Here is a 23,182-nt window from a genome sequence, read left to right as displayed (position 1 = left end):
AATATTTGACTTCCGTCCCACCGGCCTTTGGGGAAAAGTCCTCAGAAGCCACAATGCTTGTATTTTAACCTAACGCAAGAACCGCAGGGGAAGAAAATTAATTTTAATGCCTGAGTAAATATGCCTGGACCTGGATTCATCCTGTCACATCTGCTCTGCTGCTGTAATGTTTTGGCCTCTCCCGATTTTAAAATAATCTCCTCTCCGTGGCCTCCGTTCAGAGTGGACAGGACAAGAAATATTTCTGTTTACAAACAAGCGGAAGATAAGAGGGCTCCCAATCTTATCCTAAACCAGCCTTATCTTAAGTGTTTTGCAAATAACCCTCCTGGTCTCGGGGCTGCCATCCCGCAAAAAAAATGTTAAGAGTGAAAAACTGCAAAGAGAGAAGGCTTTTTAAAAATCCTGGGTGACTTAATTTGAGGGAAAAGATCAGGAGGAAGAGAGAAACCTCAGGCCGGACACCAGTTCCATCCGGGGTGAGGAAAACATTGAGTCCTCAGGGAGTGGCAGCATATAAATTCAATTAAATTTTGAATTAAAAACACCTTGCTCCATCTACGCCAGGAAACAGCCCTGTCACAAGCTCAGAACATCTGTCTCAAACCTGAATCTGAGAGAGATGTTTTGAATTCAAAAGTCTACTAGGATGGTCAGAAAAAGGCCATTTCGTATTTTTAAAAAAACCATTTCAAAGCCGAAACATTCTGCACACTCTCCACTTTTAATTCTAGCAGATGTAGAAGAGGAAAAATCACACCAACAAAATCCGAAAGTGGAGTTTGGTGGGGAGAAATTGTAGAATTGTACTTTTTAACCCTCTACCTGAACTCCTGGTTTTGTTGGGCTGGCAAACAAAAGAAAGGAAAAAACCCCCGAATTAGATATATTCTTCAGAAACAAAGCACCCTCTCTAATATGACCTTTGATTTTGTGCTGTTCCCTTTGGATAAGTTGAGTTTTTAAAAAATGGGAGCTCAGACCCACATTTTGCCATCCCTCCCACCCAAATATAAGGAGGGGGGGTCAAGGGTCCCACCACAGGGGACCACAGAAGTCTGAGGATCATTCACAGTGTTAACAGGACTCTTCCATCTCGATTACAGAAATGTGGAATCCTCCTTTCTAACATTCCCCCTCTTTTAAAATCAATACCCGGATTACAGATTCTGTCTGGGGGGTTGGCAATTCATAAAACTAAGCTGCTGCCTAGAGAAGGCAGGAAAGTTGAACAAACTTCTCTGACTATGGCCAGCCATGTTAGGGGACATTCAACAGCATCCGGATCCTGATATGTTCACTAAATCCTGGCCAGGAAAGAAAAGGGGGAGATTGCAGAAATACGAGTGAGTGATGCAAGAATTTAATGGACAGCGGACAGACAGATTTGTTATATGTAGTTGTTCCCTCCCACCCCAGGCGGGTAGAATTTGCAACAGAGCTCAGACAACCCTTCGGTTTCCGACTCTAAACTGAACCTGCATCGGAGAACAAGAACAGTCAATTCTTAGGGAGGAAGGCTCATTTGCTGGCATCTAAGAAGAAGCAAACTTTCCTTTCTTTGACTGGTTTTTTTTTTCTCCTTTTAATATCTGGGAAGAGACAGAGTTTAAAACGCTGAGAATAAGCCACATTGGTTCCTGGGTGTGTACAGTACAGTGATGGACTTCTCACAGGGGGTTAAATCCTTTCGAGTCACTGAGCCCAGGAAGCTGAGAGTGACTTTTTTCCTTCGCTGTGGGACTCGTTCACAGGTTGGGGTCCATCGGGGTGTCTCACTCAGCCCCCCCCCCACCCGGGCTCAGTGCCAAGACTGAAACTGCTGTTGGTCGTATGCAGCGATCAATTTTTTGATATGGGCCAGTTTGTTGTGGAGATATTCACAGCGGTTCTTCTCCTGGCTGTAATTTGGATTCGTCTGCAAGGGAGGGAAAAAAAAACATAAGAGAGAATAAAAGTTGAGTATGTGAAGCGAATTTGGTCTAGTGCGGTGGTTGAGAAAATATTATTTCACTGAAAGAGTAGTAGATCCTTGGAACAAACTTCCAGCAGACGTGGTTGGTAAATCCACAATAACTGAATTTAAACATGCCTGGGATAAACATATATCCATCCTAAGGTAAAATACAGGAAATAGTATAAGGGCAGACTAGATGGACCAGGAGGTCTTTTTCTGCTGTCAATCTTCTATGTTTCTAATGTTTATACAGTTCCTCATGTTGTGGTGTCCCCCAACCATAAGTCTAGCGCCAATTCTCCCAACAGAGCTTGAAGCTGATTGACAGGAAGGTCAGAGGGACACCCCCACTGTAAACACCTGATTGTTTGCATTGTAAAAATATGTCCCAAGGCGCCAGAATAGAAGCTTTAATTCCTAACACCAAGGAAAATTTGTCCTTTCCCATAGTCTTAGGAAACCCCTATGAAATGGCCGTTCAACCCCAGGTTGAGAACCACTGGTCTAGTGGTTAAGGCACCAGGTTAGAAATCAGCAGGCTGCGAGTTCTAGTCCTACCTTAGTTGTGAAAGCCGATTGGGTGATTTTGGACCAAACACCAGGAGATTTGAGAGTTCTAGTCCTGTTTTAGGCGTGAAAGCCAGTTGGGTGACTTTGGGCCACTTTCTTTCTCAGCTCATCCTACCCCATTGGAGTTTTGGAGGAGCAAATAAGATTATATATGCTTGTCGCCTTGAGTTACAGATAATCTGCACAGTCTGAGGTGAGTTGGGGGAAAGATCAGAAGCAACGTGAGAAAATATTATTTGACTGAAAGAGTGGTAGATGCTTGGAACAAGCTTCCAGCAGACGTGGTTGGTAAATCCACAGTAGCTGAATTAACTATACATGCCTGGGATACAAATATATCCATCCTAAGATAAAATACAGGAAATAGTATAAGGGCAGACTAGATGGACCATGAGGTCTTTTTCTGCCATCAATCTTCTATGTTTCTATAATTCTCAACTTATGACGGTAATGGAGTCTGCTCTGCTCATCCTGATCATTAAGCCATGATGATTGTAAATCAACCATGTGTACAACCCCATTTTAGGATCCTTTTTTATGGCGGCGGTTAAGCAAACTCAGAGTCCTTAAACAAACCATTGGTTCAGCAGAGGTGCAGTTTTGTGGAAAACCAGAAGTGCCATTATTTTGACAAAACCCATCATAAAATGGGTCTTCAGAGAGGGGCGGCATATAAATCCAAAATTAAATAAATAAATTAATAAATTAATTAATAATAATAATAACAACAACTATTATTATTATTATTATTATTATTATTATTATTATTATTATTTATTAGATTTGTATGCTGCCCCTCTCCAAAGACTCGGGGCGGCTCACAACAGTAATAAAAACAGTATAACAATGGGACAAATCTAATAATAAAAATATATAAAACCCCCAATAATTAAAAACCATACAGCACATACACACCAAACATGAAATATAAAAAGCCTGGGGGAGATGTCTTAGTTCCCCCATGCCTTGCGATATAGGTGGGTCTTGAGTAACTTGCGAAAGACAAGGAGGGTGGGGACCGTTCTAATCTCTGGGGGGAGTTGATTCCAGAGGGCCGGGCCCACCACAGAGAAGGCTCTTCCCCTGGGGCCCGCCAAACGACATTGTTTGGTCGACGGGGCCCGGAGAAGGCCAATTCTGTGGGACCTTATTGGCCGCTGGGATTCGTGCGGTAGAAGGCGGTTCCGGAGTAAATAAGTAAATAAATAAGTAAATAAAATGGACTCACAGGATTGTGAAACAGTGCAAACGGTTGTAAATGTGACCCTGTTGCTAAGTGCCCAAAGTTCAGCCACATGACTGACCTTTGGAATTTTCCATAGGGTCATAAGTAGCCCCAAGATAAATCTGCCGTAACTTCAAATGGCTGCTAACTGACCGGTGGTAAATCAAGGACTAGCTGTATTTATCAAAATAATAAAAGTCCTCGACATATGATCACAATAAAGGCAGGATTAAGAAAGAAAGAAAGAAAGAAAAAAAGAGGTAGTGGCTTCATTTACGATAAAAATACCGGGCAAATAATTGCCTCTCCAACTTGAGTTAAGAATTCTAGAAAACAAAACAGAAGGAAGGAAGGAAAGCCAGCAGATGCTGACATCTGATAGCAAGAAAAATAAGAGCTGCCTCTGGCTTGTTTCTAACGCCTGGCAGACTTCAATTTTACAACAGGCAATGCTTGCTTTGAATGAGTTAAATCATCGGATTTCATAAACTAGTAGTTTATTGGACAGCTGCAATATGGGGGTTCTGTTTCATTCAATCTACCCCGCCTATCGTTTTAAAAAAACGGCTTTTAAAAAAGGGTTTTCAAATTTTAAAATTAGTCATTATGGCAGGAGGGAAAAACATTTTGAAATTCCCTGACATTTTCCTGTAACTTGTGATCTAGTTAAAGCGCAGTCATAGATGACGTCATACCAAACGGCTAAGCCATGGAGAAATATTGGTAGTTGAGGAAGCAAGTTGTTGCCACAGTTTTGCTCATTTTTGCTTGACTCTGCCAAGCAGCCTGATCTGGTTTTTTTTACATGATTTCCCCGATTTTTCTGTTTTTTTCACGAATCCTCCAATAATTCCCTGATATTTCCCAAACTGCCGATTTCCCTGATAATTCTCCAATTTCCTTGTTTTCCAGGTTTGCTGGACACACTGCAGATACCTATTGCCAGGTTCTATTTTCTTACAAGCTGTCTAAATGAAGCCTTCTTTAACCTGATGCTCTCCCCAGATGTGCTGGAGAACAAGATTCAGGAATCAAATGGGCCTGACACCTAGGAGGGACCTGTAATTGTGCAAGGAATTAAGCATAGGAAGGCCAGTTTGATCCCGGTTTTCTTCAGCCAAGCTGCTTCTGATCAAGCCAACGTTTTCTCAAGTGAGAAAATTTAGGATTCTTTTCATCTCTCTTCCTCTCACTCTCAAAAAGCACTTGATGATGAACAAGAAGCTCCAGTGACTCACCTTTTTAATTTTTCGATACTCTTGCAAGATCTGATCATGGATAATCTGCAAAAGAAATGACATGCCACGTATAAAAATTATCCTAAACAGGGTGTCCAGGGGAAAAGTATTTTGAAATTCCCTTGTAACTTGCGACCTAGTTAAGGCGCGGTTGTAGGTGACGTCATACCAAATGGCTAAGCCATGGAGAAATATCAGTAGCTGAGGAAGCAAGTTGTTGCCACAGTTAGGCTCATTTTTGCTCGACTCTGCCAGGCAGCACGATCCATTTTTTAAAACATGATTTTCCCCTGACTTTTAAACATTTTAATACAGTTTGGTTTCCCCCCCTGATTTATTCTGGGTTTTTTTTTTCATGAATTCCCTGATAATTCCCTGATATTTCCCGAGCCGCCCATTTCCCTGATAATTCCCTGTTTTCCAGATTTGCTGGACATCCTATTAAAACCTTTTTCTGAAGATTTCCTTCTCCAAAGGCAGCCTGTGGGTCGAAGGGGCTTCTTTAGCTCACAGCCAAGATACAGTGGTACCTCGGTTCTCGAATGCCTTGGTTGTCGTACATTTCGGATACCAAACAAAATTTTCAGCAAAAATTTCCTTCGGTATCCGAACAAAAATTCAGATACCGAACAGCCACAGAAAATTTTGTTAATTATCCGAAATGTTACCGCTGGGGGCGGCTGCAATCCCGGCAGTTTCGGGAGGCTCCTTTCCTCAATGCTTTGTCTTGTTACCTGTAGGCAGCTGCACCAACTTTCTCGTTCCCGGCAGCGGCAATGGCAGCGGCTTCCCTTCGAGTAGCAACAGCGCCGGGAACATCACGTGATGAAGGGAAGCCACCGGAGCCATCTCAGCAGTTGCCGCCGCTCCAGCAGCTTCCCTTCATTACGTGACGTTCCCGGCGCTGTTGCTACTCGAAGGGAAGCCGCCGCCGTTGCTGCCGCCGGGAAGGAGAAAGTTGGTGCAGCTGCCTACAGGTAACAAGACGAAGTACTGAGGAAAGGAGCCCCCCGAAACTGCCGGGATTGCAGCCGCCCCCACCTTTCCTGCAGCTTGGAGCGCTTAGACTATAGAGCTCCTCAGATTTTTTATCCCATAGGAAATAAAGAAAATAGATTTAATTGGTTCCCAGTGAGTCAACAGGGGCTGGGAACCAATTAAAGCCGTTTCCATTATTTCCTATGTGATAAATTAATTCGGTACTCGACCAAATCGGTTCTCGACCACACTTCTGGAACGAATTGTGGTCGAGAACTGAGGTACCACTGTACTTCAGTTTCCTCTCTATCTTCTTCAGCTGCCCAGAGAGGCCAGTGGCTGAAGTTGCAGGCCCAAGCCAGCCCTCTCAGCTCCCCACCTTGTATTGTTCCGTGCCCTGAGAAAGTTGCTTTAATTCCGAATCCAGCTGCATGAACCGCCGGGTTATCCGCTCAATACGAGCATGCAGGTCGCGATACTCGCCGTACTCTGCGTTGAAGTCGTTCTTATAGCTCTGGCGTTGCTCCGAGGAAGAGATGGCGCCGTATTTTCTGGAGCAGCGATAAGAATGGGAAAAAAAATGAAATAATCCCAAAGGAAACCATTACAGGTTAGACCTTCAAGTTACAACTATGAATGGAAAATGCCCGTGATGGTTGTTTAAGTCACGATTGTCGTCAATGGGATCAGTCATGTGACAATCGGATCTTAGGACTTTTTGTGGTGAACGTAAGAACATAAGAAGAAACCAACTGAAAACTCTTTAGACCAAATACAAACTAGATGTTCTGTCTGAGTTCAATCCCTCTGATATCTATCTATAATCTACTAACAATGTAATATGCAACCATCCTCAACTCATCCACACCCACAACTCTATAATTTAAAAATCTGTCGTTAAACTGCATACGCCTGCTATATCGCAGGTATCATCCCTTTCCCTTTCCCCACTCAAATCCTACCTTATCTTATCTAACCATACTAATATATTACTAAATAAATCTATAGATACTAAACTATAAAATGTTAAATATTAAGTATAACATGAAAATGTACAGTTAAATGTTTAAAACTGATATACAATAAGTTATATATCTTATGCTGAAATATGTTTATTGTTCTGTATCGCCTTTACTTTTTGTATCCCTATTACCCCCCCTTTCCCCCCCCTTTTTTTCTTCTCTTAAAAAATCAATAAACTATATTTTAATAAAAAAAGAAGAGCCATGCTGAATCAGGCCAAAGCCCACCAAGTCCAGCATTCTGTATCACGCAGTGGCCCACCAATTGTCCATGGGGACCCTTGAGCAGAAAGAGGAGGCAAAACCCTCCCTTTCCCCTGACCCCCAACAAATGGTACTCTAGGGAATCCTGCCTGCTTCAACCAACATAGAGGCGGCACATGGACATCTGTTTCAATAACCACCGATAACTTGGCATCCATGAATCTGTCTAATCCTGCCTTGAAGCTATCCAGACTGACAGCTGTCATGACCTCTTCTGGAAGTGAATTCCATAATAATAATAATAATAATAATAATAATAATAATAATAATAATAATAATAATAATAATAATTAATTTATTAGATTTGTATACCGCCCCTCTCTTCAGTCAGAGGGTCATAAACCAATGACCCTCTGGGTGAAGAAATATTTTCCTTTATTTGTCCTCACTTTCTGACCTATGAGCTTCAGGGAGTGCCCCCTCATCTTAGTATTGTGTGATAGAGAAAATAATTTTTCTCTATCCACCTTTTCTTCTTATCCAACTTTTCTATCCCATGCATGATTTTATACACTTAAACGCCGTCTTTCAAGGCTGAAGAGACCAAGGCGTTGCCAACCTGGTTTCATAAGGGAGGGGCTCCATTTCCTTGATCATTCTTGTTGCCCTTTTTTGCACCTTCTGTGGTGACCGTAACTGTACACAGTACTCCACATGTGGTCTCACCATCGATTTGTACAGAGGCAATACAACACTTGCCGGCCTATTTTCGATTCGATTCCCTTCCTTGATTCCCTTAACCCATGGTGGTTAAATGAATGTTGTGATTGTACAACAAACCAGTTTGCTACGGGCAGTTTGTCAAAAATCTAAACTGAGTGCCGTAAAATACAATCACGTGACTGTAGGATGGTGCATATGACCATAGAAATGGCTGGAACTGGATTGTATCTTCCCTTTATGACCATAGAAATGGCTGGAACTGGATTGTATCTTCCCTTTATGACCATAGAAATGGCTGGAACTGGATTGTATCTTCCCTTTTTCAGGTAGGCTGTAACTTTAAACTGTCACTAAATGAATTGTTATAAGCCAAGGACTACCTGTAGGTAGCATTTGCATTTCACCTTCTTTTATAAGCCTGAGCTGAGGGTAATGGGTGACTTTAATTGATAGTGACCTTCTTCAGCCTATTACTTTCCCAGAGCAGGGGCAACTTTTAAAACTGGGCTTAAAACTCCCAGAATTCAAAGCAAAGCTGGCTGAGGAACTCTGGGAGTTGAATCCACAAGTCATAAAAGTTGCCAAGGTTGGAGACTTCTGTCCCAGAGTTATTTAGTTCAGTGGTTCCCAACCTTGGCAACTTGAAGAAATTTGGACTTCAACTCCCAGAATTCTCTAGCCAGCATTGGTTAGCTGGGGAATTCTGGGAGTTGAAGTCCAAATTTCTTCAAGTTGCCAAGGTTGGGAAATACTGATTTAGTTTATGGAACAATGCAGCTCATTTAGAACTTCATGGTGGGCTGTTGGGATATTAGGCCCAAAAGAACAGAGAAAATAAACTCTCAAAGGATAAGGAGTGACTCTAATGACTAGAAGAACTTGACAGTCAATACTGTGCTATTGTTAGCCAAACAGATGGTGCAGCTGTGTTCAGGTGAGTAATATTTGAGGATTGAACCAAAAAAGAAGATTAACAGGAGGCTGAAGGCAAACAAAAAGAAGTACAGTGATACCTCGTCTTACAAACCCCTCGTCATACAAACTTTTTGAGATACAAACCCGGGGTTTAAGATTTTTTTGCCTCTTCTTCCAAACTATTTTCACCTTACAAATCCAAGCCACCGCCACTGGGATGCCCCAACTCCGGATTTCTGTTGCCAGCCGAAGCGCCCGTTTTTGTGCTGCTGGGATTCCCCTGAGGCTCCCCTCCATGGGAAACCCCACCTCCGGACATCTGTGTTTTTGCGATGCTGCAGGGGAATCCCAGCAGCGCAAAAACGGGCACTTCGGCTGGCAACAGAAATCCGGAGGTGGGGTTTCCCAGCGAGGGGAGCCTTAGCGAAATTGCAGCATCACAAAAACATGGAAGTCTGGAGGTGGGGTTTCCCATGGAGGGGAGCCTCAAGGGAATCCCAGCAGCGCAAAAACGGGCGCTTCGGCTGGCAAAAGGGGTGAGTTTTGGGCTTGCACGCATTAATTGCTTTTCCATTGATTCCTATGGGAAACATTGTTTCGTCTTACAAACTTTTCACCTTATAAACCTCATCCCGGAACCAATTAAGTTCGTAAGACAAGGTATCACTGTACAGTATAGCAATTCTCCACCTAATACCATCTGCACATAATATTTGCTGCTATGCTGGTAGCCATTAACAGAATAGTTTAAATGAATATAATGAAAGCAGCCCTATCTCTTTTCCCCCCAGGTCTCTGCATGCTGAAAAATACTTGTGCTGCTTTAATGAGATACGAGTGCTCATACAATTTCTGATGCAACAGCCCTCTCTTTTACTCTTTGGTACAATGGCACGGATCCTCCCACACTTACAGCAAGTAGTCTGGCCTGCCTGAAGTGGAAGATGGAACACTGGAGCTGTTGCACGTCCTGTTTAAACCTGGGAAAAAAGAGAAAAAGGACAGAAGTCACAGGACCGCTAACATTCTCGGACCGATGCTCTAAAACCCACCCGCAAAAGCTTTAAAACAGCTTCACAAGGTTTAATGACATGGCGTGTGCAAATATGACAGAAATTCATGGACTGGAATTCTCTTTAGGATAAACTAAAATAGCACCCCTTTGGAAAAATACTGCTAATAATTGTGAATAAATGTGGATAAAAATGTTTGTGGAGCATGAAAATTATCTGTTTCAGCAAGAGTGGGAATCTGAAAAAAACAGAGCTCAGGATGGTTAGCAAGTGGGCTACCAGATTGGACAGGACTACTTTTGAATGCCATTCAGGGATTATTCAGGGATGTTGTGCAGAATAACCATAATTCAGATACTCCTGGCTTATTTAAAAAAGGAGACATTTAGTATTAGTACTTCCTCGAATGGGGTCTCCAACCTTGGCAAATTTAACAACTGTGGACTTCAAGTCCCAGAATTCCGCAGTCAGCTAAGCTGTCTCAAGAATTCTGGGAGTTGAAGTCCACAAATCTTAAAGTTGCCAAGACTGGATACCCCTGACCCGAGTCCTTCGGGATTGGGTGGCATACAAATATAATCAATCAATCAATTGATTAATAAAAAAATCCTGAGTGGGCATTCACTCTAAATTCCATTTTAGTTCAGACGTGGAATAATATATGCGCACATACACGCACAAACACTTTTCAGGCTGATCACAACTCGAGTTTACAATACTGTAGTTTAAGATTGCAAGGGTGCCATTTGTTCCTGGAGCACAGGAGATCCTAGGTTTTATCCCATTTGCTAGAATAACTCAGCAGTAACTATTATCCCTGGAGGAATCGGAAGCTATTATGAAGCCTCTGATTCAAATAGATGTGCCATTCCAACATAAAGCAACTTCATATCAAAGGTAAAAGTTTCCCTCGCACAATGTGCTAGCCGTTCCTGACTCTAGGGGGCAGGGGTCACCTCCGTTTCAAAGCCAAAGAGCCAGTGCTGTCCGAAGACTTTCTCCATGGTCAGGTGGCCAGCATGAATAAGCTAATGATGTTACCTTCCCACCAAAGTGGTCCCTATTTTTCTACTTGCATTTTTTATGTGCATTCGAATTGCTAGGTTGGCAGAAGCTGGGACAAGTAACAGGAGCTCATCCTATTACGTGGCAGTAGGGATTCAAACTGCTGAACTGCCGACCTTTCTGATTGACAAGCTCAGTCTCTGAGCCACTGATATTATATATTAAATATAAAATTAAACTTTATATTTCATCAAAATTAAATACAAAAACTAATAGATAGATTATTTTATAATGCTGGTTGTCTCTTGTGACTCCAAAGTGAGGGTGGTCCATAAAAACATGGTCACTTTTAGGAAAAAATTGAAGATTTAAGGCTAAAACTTTATAAAAGGACAATTAAACAAGATGACTCCATGATACAACAATGCATATCCATATCCTGGATATTTTTAAAAAACTAAACAATGAGCAGTTTTTCTATTCCATCAGAGCTCTATTGTAAAATTGTTCAATGAGATGCTTCAACAACTCTCTGCGTATTTACTTAACGAGCCTATTCAGATTAGGTAAGAAATGAAACCACCTTGCAGGAGTTTTATCCCTTAACACAGTGTTTCCCAACCTTGACAACTTGAAGATATCTGGACTTCAACTCCCAGAATTCTCCAGCCAGCATTCGCTGGCTGGGGAATTCTGGGAGTTGAAGTCCAAATATCTTCAAGTTGCCAAGGTTGGGAAACAATGCCTTAACGAACTTAATCACACTGCGGAAGATACTTGCACAAACAGGGAAATGTTTCAAATGAAAAAAATAATAAAAGAAGTCCAAGTTGCCAGGATTCAACCACCAGACAATTCTACCTGGAGGACTGAGAATCTTCCTCGACATCAGGATTCAAAATCTCTTCCCCTTCCTTGTACTTTTTGCAGTACTCGCAGTTGGGAAACGATATCCACTCAGCTTGAGTAGTGTTTGTCCATTTTGCAACTTTTAGATTGCTTCAGAGTAAAAGGAACAAAGCTACTACAGTTTCTTAGCAGCATGTAAAAAAAGAGAAATCCGGATTGCGATTCCTCGCTTCCCGGGCCATCAAAGAATGAATTCGGGAGGGTCAAAATGCTGACGCTGAGAACAGCCCAGCCACCACCAGCCTGCTGCGTGCTAGAATTTAAGCCAAACGCCAGCTTACATGGCAGCCCCGACTCTCCCCCCAGAGATTAGAACTGCCCCTACCCTCCTTGCCTTTCGTAAACTCCTCAAAACCCACCTTTGTCGTCAGGCATGGGGGAACAGAGATATCTCCCCCGGGCCTATACAATTTATGTATGGTATGTTTGTATGTATGTCTGCTTAATAATGGGGTTTTTAAAAAAATATTTTAAATTGTAAATTATTAGATTTGTTATGAATTGTTTTATTGTGTTGTGAGCCGCCCCGAGTCTACGGAGAGGGGCGGCATTCAAATCAAATCAATCAACCAATCAATCAATAAATAAAATAACCAATGACAAATTCCTATTCTGTATGTAGTCTTGTGGCATGGCCAGAAAAGAAACCGCTTTCCGATTGGCCAGCCAACTGATTTTTTTAAATCTATTGTTTCATCTCTACAGATTTGCAGCTTTTCAATTTATTTATTTATTTATTATTTAGATTTGTATGCCGCCCCTCTCCGCAGACTCGGGGCGGCTCACAGCAAAATAAAACAATTCATCACAAATCTAAATAGTACTTTAAAATATTTAAAAACCCCATTGCTAAACAAACATACATACAAACATACCATTCATAAATTGTATATGCCCGGGGGAGATGTTTCAGTTCCCCCATGCCTGACGACAAAGGTGGGTTTTAAGGAACTTTCGGAAGGCAAGGAGAGTAGGGGCAGTTCTAATCTCCGGGGGGAGTTGGTTCCAGAGGGCCGGGGCCGCCACAGAGAAGGCTCTTCCCCTGGGGCCCGCCAACCGACATTATTTAGTTGACGGGACCCGGAGAAGACCCACTCTGTGGGACCTAATCGGTCGCTGGGATTCGTGCAGCAGAAGGTGGTCCCGGAGATATTCTGGTCCAATGCCTAGAGGCACATATTTTTCACTAGCTGTTCCTTTTATTTATAATAATAACAACAGAGTTGGAAGGGACCTTGGAGGTCTTCTAGTCCAACCCCTTGCTCAGGCAGGAGACCTTACACTACTTCAGAGAGATGGTTATCCAACATCTGCTTAAAAACTTCCAGTGTTGGGGCGTTCACAACTTCTGGAGGCAAGCTGTTCCACTGATCAACCATTCTGACTGTCAGGAAATTTCTCCTTAGTACCATTGTGGTACTATGGACTGAATTTGGAACTCAATTTATACTCAAACCAAGATCGCTGCCACTCAGCAATTATATCTTTATGAGACAATACTCCCCCGTCTTTCTCCTCTGTATAGTTGCTTAGCATCAAACTGTAGACATGCAGGTATAGTGTGTCTATATTGTAGCTGTCTGATCAGAGGAAGATGCAGCTGTTTTAAAGAGCTACTGTAGATAGATGCCATAGAATAGTGATGGCGAACCTGTGGCATGGGTGCCACAGGTGGTACAAGGAGCCATATCTGCTGGCACGCGAGCTGTTGCCCTATCTTACCTCCATCATGCATGTGTGTGCCAGCCAGCTGATTTCTGGCTTACACAAGAGGCTCTGGGAGGGCATTTTTGGCTTCCAGAGAGCCTCCAGGGGGATGGGGGAGGGAGTTTTTCCCTCTCTAGGCTCCAGGGAAGCCTTTGGAACCTGGGGAGGGTGACACATGAGCCCGCACGAATCCCAGCGGCCAGTTACGTCCCACAGAGTGGGTCTTCTCCGGGTCCCGTCAACTAAACAATGCCACTTGGCGGGACCCAGGGGAAGAGCCTTCTCTGTGGCGGCCCCGGCCGTCTGGAACCAACTCCCCCCAGAGATTAGAATTGCCCCCACCCTCCTTGCCTTTCGTAAGCTACTTAAAACCCACCTCTGCCGCCAGGCATGGGGGAATTAAGACTTTTTCTCCCCCTAGGCCGTCACAACTGTATATATGGTATGCTTGTATGTATGTTTGGTTTTTATATATTAAGGGGTTTTAATTTGCTTTTAGTATTGGATTTTATTGTACATTGTTTATGATTGTTGTTAGCCGCCCCGAGTTTTCGGAGAGGGGCGACATATAAATCCAATAAAACTAAACTAAACTGCTGGGAAAACAGGCTGTTTCCGGCCTCCATAGGGGCCTCAGGCAGTGGGGGAAGCTGTTTTCACCTTCCCCAGGCAATAAATTATGGCTGTGGGCATTCGCACATGCACAATAGCTCGCGCCCACACTCTTTCGACACCCGAGGAAAAAAAAGGTCCCCCACCACTGCCATAGAAGCTCTCTTCCATGTGTTACAAAGTCTCTTGTTGCCTTTGAAATGGACACACTGACCAAATCCGCCCGTCCCCTTACTGGCTCCCATCCTCACCTGCACTGTCTTGGGAGGGGTTCAATTTGGAGCCACCTTTCTTGACTTCACAGTTGGGCTTTTCGTGGACCTGCTGCTGCTGTTCCTCCTTCCTTTCACGCTCCTTATGCTTCTTCTTCCTGGATTTCGAGTGCACCGCCACACAATTGTGTTTGCTCGCCTGGGCAGGGTCTGCGGCTGACCGGCTTGCTGTCCGCCTCTCGGCCGGCTCCACCATCTCAAAGTCTTTGCCGTTGTGGTTTAGATCATTGCTGACGTCAGCAAGTGGGTCATGAGGCCTCGGTAGCTCCAGAGTGGGCAAAAGAGAGCTGGAGCTGACCGAGTCAGCCGCCACCGTTGTGGGCAAAGAGGCCTCCTTCCCATTGGCAGAGTTGAGTTTGCCATTGAATGTCGGCTGAGTCCTTTGGGCACAGTGAGAGATCCTTGGCTTTTTGTTGGCGAGGGGGTCAATAAAGTCCAAAGGCTGGGGTCGCTTCTAAGGAAAGGAAATCGAAACAAGATTAACAATGGAAATAACGTTTCAAAAGCAGACGTCTTAAGAACTGGACTTATCTGAGAATAAAAAATATATCTATGGCCACTAGGGGGCAACACAAGGCCACTTTTGTGTTCATTTTGGCTTTTGCTGATTTTTCCTAACCAAAACCCAAAACTAGCAAGTGTCATTAATATTGCTATTCTGGTTTTTTAATGGATTAGCAAAGTTGGAAGGGACTTTGCAGGTCATCTATAATTCAACCGGATGCAATTCAAAGTGTTGGTCATGGCCTATAAAGCCCTTTATGGCTGAGGAGCAGATTAAGGGACCTTCCTCTGCCTCATGTATTCAGTTCCCAGAGTCGGACTTCTCCAAGTCCCGTCAGCCAGGCAACGTCGTCCGCCGGGGCCTAGGCGAAGAGCCTTTTTTGTGGTGGCTCCTGGTCTTCCGAAAAGCTTTGAAAACTTACCTTTGCCGGGAGGCTTGGGGCCGTTGAACTTTAACATCTAGCCCCGCCTTTAGTATGATCGTGGTGTGAATGAGTAGGGGTATATGATTTTTAAACTGGGGGTTTTAGACTGTTTTAAATATTGGACTTTTGCACTGGTTTTCCTATTTTTATATGTTGTAAGCTGCCTTGAGTCCTTAGAGAAGGGCGGCATATAGGTCCGATAGATAGGTAGATAGATAATGAATGAATAGACAGACAGACAGACAGACAGACAGACAGACAGACAGACAGACAGACAGACAGACAGACAGACAGACAGATAAGAAGCTAGTAACTACAGGCCAGTTAGCTTGACATCAGTTATAGTTAAAATGATGGAGACTCTACTCAAAAAAAGGATAAATCAGCACCTAAAAAACAATAACTTATTGGGCCCAAACCAGCATGGCTTTACTGAATGCAAATCATGTCAGACTAATCTCATTGATTTCTTTGACTATGTCACAAAGGTGTTGGATGAAGGTGGTGCCGTGGATATTGCCTATCTGGACTTCAGCAAAGGCTTTGATACGGTTCCACATGAAGAGCTGATAGATAAATTAAGATTGGACTTAATCGCTGGATAGTTCAGTGGATTTGCAGCTGGCTGAAGCATAGACATCAGAGGGTTGTTAATGGCGAGTACTCTGAGCAGAGCCTGGTTACAAGCGGTGTGCCACAAGGATCTGTTCTGGGTCCTATTCTTTATAATATCTTTGTGAGTGACCTTGGGAGAAGGTTTGGTAGGGAAGGTTTGCCTATGACTCTAAAGTGTGCAATAGGGTTGATATTCCTGGAGGCGTCTGTAATATGGTAAACGATTTAGCTTTACTAGATTAGTGGTCAAAGCAATGGAAACTGCAGTTTAATGTTTCCAAATGTAAAATAATGCACTTAGGCAAAAGGAATCCTCAATCTGAGTATTGTATTGGCAGTTCTATGCTAGAAAAAACTTCAGAAGAGAAGGATTTAGGCGTAGTGATTTCTGACAATCTCAAAATAGGTGAGCAGTGTGGTCGGGCGGTAGGAAGAGCAAGTAGAATGCTTGGCTATATAGCTAGAGGTATAACTAGTAGGAAGAGGGAGATTTTGATCCCGCTGTATAGAACGCTGATGAGACCACATTTGAAATACTGTGTTCAGTTCTGGAGACCTCACCTACAAAAAGATATTGATAAAATTGAACGGGTCCAAAGACGGGCTACAAAAATGGTGGAAGGTCTTAAGCATAACACTTATCAGAAAAGACTTCATGAACTCAAACTGTATAGTCTGGAGGACAGAAGGGAAAGGGGGGGACATGATCGAAACATTTAAATATGTTAAAGGCTTAAATAAGGTTCAAGAGGGAAGTGTTTTTAATAGGAAAGTGAATACAAGAACAAGGGGGCACAATCTGAGGTTAGTTGGGGGAAAGATTAGAGGTAATGTGAGAAAATATTATTTTACTGAAAGAGTAGAAGATGCTTGGAACAAACTTCCAGCAGATGTAGTTGGGTAAATCCACAGTAACTGAATTTAAATACCGTGTTTCCCCGAAAGTAAGACAGTGTCTTACTTTCTTTTTATCCCCAAAAGCCCCACTATGTCTTACTTTCGGGGTATGTCTTATATTGGAAAAAACGGTGCGCGCTGGAGTCAGAAAAAGACATAGACAGACGGGGAGGGAGCCGGCCGGCCGGCGAGGCCCGGAGTGCACTGCCAGCTGGGAAGGAAGGAAGGAGGGAGGGAGGCGGCCCCCGCCCCCGCTGCTTTCCCCGCCGTGCACGCTCCCAAGCGCCTTCCTCGCCCTCGCCGCCGCCTTCTCGCTCTCCAGGTCCAGCTAGATGAGAGGCGATGGCAACGCCGGCGGCTGCGCGGTGCCCGTTAAGTTACCTCGTTGAGCAGGAAGGTAGCGCTGGAGTCAGAAAAAGACATAGACAGATGGGGAGGGAGCCGGCCGGCCGGCGAGGCCCGGAGTGCGCTGCCAGCTGGGAAGGAAGGAAGGAGGGAGGGAGGCGGCCCCCGCCCCCGCTGCTTTCCCCGCCGCGCCGCTCCCAAGCGCCTTCCTCGCCCTCGCCTTCTCGCTCTCCAGGTCCAGCTAGATGAGAGGGAGGCGGCAATACCCCTGTGTTTCCCCGAAAGTAAGACATATGTTTCTTTCTTTACTTTCAGCATTTAATTTAGTGTACATTTGTTTAAAGCAGTGTTTTTCAAACTTGACAACTTTTAAGGTGTGTGGACTATGACTCCCAGAATTCTGTCCGGCTAAAGGATTCTGGCCATTCACCTGAAACTTGGCATGTCTGGAAAAAAACGCTGGATGTAAATTTAAAACAGGGATGTTGAAACAGAAACAAAAACTCGAACTGGAAGAAACTAGAACCCCCAGAAAGTCCAGTTGCCTTTTGGAAAGCACCTTTGGGACCACCATGACCGGGCTGGGTGAGAATCTCCTAGAGAATCGAGGATGTTGAAACCTCCAGTTTCCTAGATGAAAGTGCTCAACCCTTTAGCCGAGTCCTACCAGCCTGACCACAACAGCTTTCAGTGTCAATCACGGAAAGATTTCTGAGCAGGGCTACTCAAGATCTCTCCAGAACCTTTCTACAGACTGAGCCTGGGGTGGTGGTTGTTTTAGGGAGTGGGGGATGGAGGAAGATTTGCACAACTGAGCAAAACTTGTGTGTTTGTGTGTGTGTTTTAAGACACCAGCAAGGCCTCGCACTGTATTTGTGTATACAGTACACTAAATCCTGGAACAGTCTGATGCTGGCATCTCCAACCTTAGCAACTTTAAGACTTGTGGACTCCAACTCCCAGAGTTCCTCAGGCTGCTTTGCTTTTGGTCTGATCAATTTGAAAATGTTCATCCGCTTTGTAAATATGCCCATGTCACACCAACACTCCGCAGTCTGCATTGGTTGCCGATCAGTTTCCGGTCACAATTCAAAGTGTTGGTTATGACCTATAAAGCCCTTCATGGCACCGGACCAGATGATCTCAGGGACCGCCTTCTGCTGCACGAATCCCAGCGACCAGGTAGGTCCCACAGAGTGGGTCTTCTCCGGGTCCCGTCAACCAAACAATGTCATTTGGCGAGACCCAGGGGAAGAGCCTTCTCTGTGGCGGCCCCAGCCCTCTGGAACCAACTCCCCCCAGAGATTAGAATTGCCCTCACCCTCCTTGCCTTTCGTAAGCTGCTTAAAACCCACCTCTGCCGCCAGGCATGGGGGAACTGAGATACTCTTTCCCCCTAGGCCTTTACAACTTTATGCATGGTATGTCTGTATGTATGATTGGTTTTTATAATAATGGGTTTTAACTGTTTTTAGTATTGGATTATACTGTTTTGTTACTGTTGTTAGCCGCCCCGAACAATCCAATAATAAATAAATAAATAAATAAAAATAATAATAATAATAATAAACTTACCTGGGGAGGGGAGGAAGAAATGTGTGCGGTGTCCCTTGGAGGACTGGGAGCAGAATTCTCAGGGACGCAGCTGGAATTCTGTGGCTGGCAGAGTTTCCTGGGGAAAGAACAGCCCAACATTGGCTCTCAAGCGAAGCATCAATGACCGAAGCCATTGAGCCAAAAGCCAAGTTAAAACATTCTGGATCAAAAGTGCCAAACATTTTTTTAAAAACCCCAAACAACTCAATTCAATGGCAGAAGGCATATATGACAAATCTATCAATATATGACCAAAACTCTTTTGTGTTTAACTGCTTGTCCCCCTCAGGTTAGTCCAGGGATAGGCAAAGTTGGCTCTTCCATGACTTGTGGACTTCAACTCCCAGAATTCCTGATCCAATCATGCTTAACTCAGGAATCCTGGGAGTTGAAGTCCACATGTCATGGAAGAGCCAACTTTGCCTACCCCTGGGTTAGTCCAAACAACACATTACACCACACCAATTTTTGACTCGAGCAACCTAAAATTTGCTAACTTAAAAAGAATTGTTAAAAATCCACGACCCGTTACTCCTGTGGGACTGTTATTTCTATGATGCTCAGAGTTTTATTCGCAAAGTTATGGGCACTGCAACATCTGCACAGTCGCGGGATTGTGTTTTCTGATGCTTCTTGCAAGCTTTTGACAAAATCAATGGGGAAGCTGGCAGGAAGTTGAAATTTGCTTCCATTCACACTGCTTTTTTCTTTTGCTTTTCTGTGATTCATCTGTTTATCAGTTTAAGTAAGTAAATATTGACTTATTATTGAATGAGTTCATTGGCCACTACAATTACTTTTCTATTTAGGATATGATTATTATGTTGTTGTTATTACCTTGTTGCTTTGCATGTACACTGAGTGCTTATGCACCTGACACAAATAGTGCAGTGTAGTGCTGTGTAGTCTAGTGTAGCTTGTATTGGATTCCTATTCCATTCCAATTTAGAACTGCAGAAAAAACAATTGCTGCCAACCTGCCTTCCATTGAGGACCTGTATACTGCACGAGTCAAAAAGAGGGCGGGGAAAATATTTACTGACCCCTCGCATCCTGGACATAAATTGTTTCAACTCCTATCCTCAAAACGACAGTATAGAGCACTGCACACCAAGACAACTAGACACAAGAACAGATTTTTCCTGGACGCTATCACAAACAAATAATTCCCTCCCCACTGTCAAACTATTCACTAAGGCTGTATTACTATTACTATTAGTCTTCTCATCATTCCTATCACCCAACTCCTTCCACTTATGACTGTATGACTGTAACTTGTTGCTTGAATTCTTACAATTTATATTGTTTCTTGATTGCTTATTTGAACCCTATGAAAAATCTTTTAAGTGTTGTATCTTATGATTCTTGACAAATGTATCTTTTCTTTTATGTACCTTGAGAGCATATGCACCAAATACAAATTCCTTGTGTATCCAATCACACTTGGCCAATAAATAATTCTACTCTACTCTATTCTATTCTATGTGTTGTACCTCATGATTCCTGACAAATGTATCTTTTCTTTTATGTACACTGAGAGCATATGCACCAAAGACCAATTCCTCGTGTGTCCAATCATACTTGGCCAACAAAGAATTCTCTTTTATTCTCTTCTCTTCTATTCTATTATACTCTACTCTATTAACTCTTCTTAGATATCATGAGCGCATCCAGCATTGAGATTAAAAAAAAATGGTCAGCCTAACTTTAATGTTTATTCTGACCCCATCAGACCCCATCCCTTTCTCTCAAAGGATGACCTATTCAAGGACTGGGTCAACTGCAAAGAAAAAAGACAAAATTGAACGGGTCCAAAGACGGGCTACAAAAATGGTGGAAGGTCTGAAGTATAAAACATATCAGGAAAGACTTCATGAACTCAATCTGTATAGTCTGGAGGACAGAAGGGAAAGGGGGGACATGATCAAAACATTTAAATATGTGAAAGGATTAAATAAGGTTCAGGAGGGAAGTGTTTTTAATAGGAAAGTAAACACAAGAACAAGGGGACACAATCTGAGGTTAGTTGGAGGAAAGATCAGAAGCAACGTGAGAAAAGAATCGTTGTACCTACCTGAACGGTCTTCTCAATGCACTGGAAGGAGAGTCCAACATGGGTATTTCTCCAATCTTATTGGTAGAGACTGAGTTAAAAATTTAAATATTAATTGAGCACCGCCCCCTCTGCTCTTCCCATGATCCAGTTTTAAAAACGAAAAACCATATAAAGAGGATAACCAAATGTTTATTATAATAATTAACAACTGACTAACTGCCCACTCCGGCGTCCCTGCACCCATAAGCATACCGGGTGGGTTTGGACTCTCCTTCCAGTGCATTGAGAAGACCGTTCAGGTAGGTACAACGGTTCTTCTCCACTGCATCTGGAAGGAGAGTCCAACATGGGATATACCAGAGATTTACGGCCCATGGGAGGGAGAAGGTCTTGTCAGGGACGTTGGAGAAACACAAACTCGTTGTAAAACACGTCTCCCAAAAGCTGCTTCAGACGAAGCGAAGGAGTCCAACTTGTAATGCCGTATGAAGGTTGAAGGAGCTGCCCACGTGGCAGCCCTGCAGATGTCATCTATGGACGCCTGTGTGACCCAGGCTGCTGAAGTGGCCGCACTCCTTGTGGAGTGAGCTGTCGCTCCTGCTGGTACGGGTTGTTCCCAAGCCCTGTACGCCTCCGCGATACAGTCTCTGATCTAACGGCTAATCGATGTGGATGAAATTCCAAGTCCCTTCTTCCCTTGTGAGAACGCGACGAACAGTCTCTCCGTCCGCCGAAAGGATTCCGTTCGCCTCACATAAATCTTGACCGCACGGCGTACGTCTATCTTGTGCCATCTTAACTCTGATGGATGGGTACCGTGGGTGCAAAAATCCGGAAGAATCAGTTCCTGTTTCCTGTGAAAGTCTGAATTTACCTTCGGGATAAAGGAAGGGTCTAGTCTCAGTACCACCCTGTCTGGGTGGAAGATGCAAAGGTCCGGCCTTACCGACAAGGCAGACAGTTCCGACACCCTTTGTGCCGACGTAATCGCGACTAGGAAGGCTGTTTTAATAGACAATAGTCGTAGTGATATGGATCTCAAAGGTTCAAATGGTGGCTTAGACAAGGCCCTGAGTACTAGTGCAAGATCCCACGATGGAAATATCCGAACCGGCAGGGCATGCTGGTTCGATGCTCCCCGCAGGAAATCCTTCACCCAAGGGTGGTAAGCCAAAGATCTTATGTCCTCCACTTGTATCATGGTGGAAAGGGCCGCCACATGTCGTCTTAGTGTGTTCGGTGCTAACCCACGCTCAAGTCCCGCTTGCAAAAATTCGAGAACGGTGATCACCGACGCCATCCTAGGGTTAACTTGTTGCTTTTCGCAAAAACCGCAAAAGGCTGCCCATGTCGTTTGGTAAATGCGAGACGTTGAAGGGCGCCTTGCGGCCTGCATAGTATCAGTGACCTTGTCAGGTAGTTTCAATTGTCGTAGTCTGAGCCGCTCAAGTGCCAGACGGTTAGTTGAAGCCACTGTGGGTCTGGATGTTGTAGGCTCCCCTGGCTCAGTGATATCATCCGGTCCGGGATCCTCCATGGGGGTGACACTGACAGCGCCACCAGATCGGAGAACCACGGGCGACGGGGCCAATGAGGAGCTACCAGCAGCACCTCCGCTTTTTCCCGCAGAATTTTGTCCACCACTCGCTGGACCAGGTTCGTTGGTGGGAATGCGTAAAGTAGGCCCGGTGGCCAGGGTGTCAGCAGGGCATTGACCCTCTCTGCTCCGGGCTCTGGAAACCGTGTGTAGAACCTCGGCAGCTGAGCATTCCGGGAGCTTGCAAAAAGATCTATTGATGGGGACCCAAATCTGGCGACCATCTGTTGGAAGATGCTCGGCTCTAGTCTCTATTCTGACGGATCCAGGGTAGACCGGCTTAGCCAATCCGCCTGCGTGTTGCTGACTCCCGCAATGTGTTCCACTGACAGGGATTGCAGATGACTTTCGGCCCAGTTGAAGAGATTGTCCGTCTCCTTCATGAGTCGTTGTGACCGTGTGCCCCCTTGGTGGTTCAAGTGGGCCCTGGTCGCAACATTGTCCGTGAGCACCAACACGTGCCTTCCCTGGACCAAAGGTGTAAATGTCTGTAGAGCTAGGAATACTGCTCTTAGTTCCAAAAAGTTTATGTTGACGGGCGATACAGGCCTTGAGCCATCTGGGTCCCGATGTGGGCACCCCATCCTGTAAGACTGGCGTCTGTGGTCAGGATGACCTGGTTCCACATTTGGAATGGAGATCCGATGGCTATTGCGGTAGATGTCCACCAGCTTAAGGAGTCCTTGACCTGCTGTGGTAAATGTACTAGCCTGTGGGAGTGGCTCACCTTGGTTCTCTGAGCCGGGAGCAGGAACCATTGTAATGTCCTGATGTGATATCTGGCCCAAGGAACGATG

The 23,182-nt window shown here is 44.3% G+C and overlaps 1 protein-coding gene across 1 annotated transcript in view; it reads right to left on the bottom strand.

The window, feature by feature from the left end:
* Positions 1-1,341: 1,341 nt before the first annotated feature.
* The window catches only part of ELL (elongation factor for RNA polymerase II), a 114,425-nt gene continuing 92,584 nt past the window's right edge, over positions 1,342-23,182 (bottom strand). Inside the window, exons 7-12 of the mRNA XM_070747565.1 lie at positions 18,712-18,808; positions 14,330-14,804; positions 9,746-9,812; positions 6,348-6,519; positions 4,991-5,035; positions 1,342-1,918 (exon numbers count right to left, since the gene is read on the bottom strand). Of these exons, the coding sequence (XP_070603666.1) occupies positions 1,802-1,918; positions 4,991-5,035; positions 6,348-6,519; positions 9,746-9,812; positions 14,330-14,804; positions 18,712-18,808 (973 nt within the window). The 3' untranslated portion in view covers positions 1,342-1,801. The remainder of the gene's footprint in view (positions 1,919-4,990; positions 5,036-6,347; positions 6,520-9,745; positions 9,813-14,329; positions 14,805-18,711; positions 18,809-23,182) is intronic.

This window comes from Erythrolamprus reginae, chromosome 1 (assembly GCF_031021105.1).
Source record: "Erythrolamprus reginae isolate rEryReg1 chromosome 1, rEryReg1.hap1, whole genome shotgun sequence".
Taxonomy (NCBI): Eukaryota; Metazoa; Chordata; class Lepidosauria; order Squamata; family Dipsadidae; genus Erythrolamprus; species Erythrolamprus reginae.
Note: the sequence above shows the minus strand (reverse complement) of the source record. Positions and strands in the feature narration are given on the sequence as shown.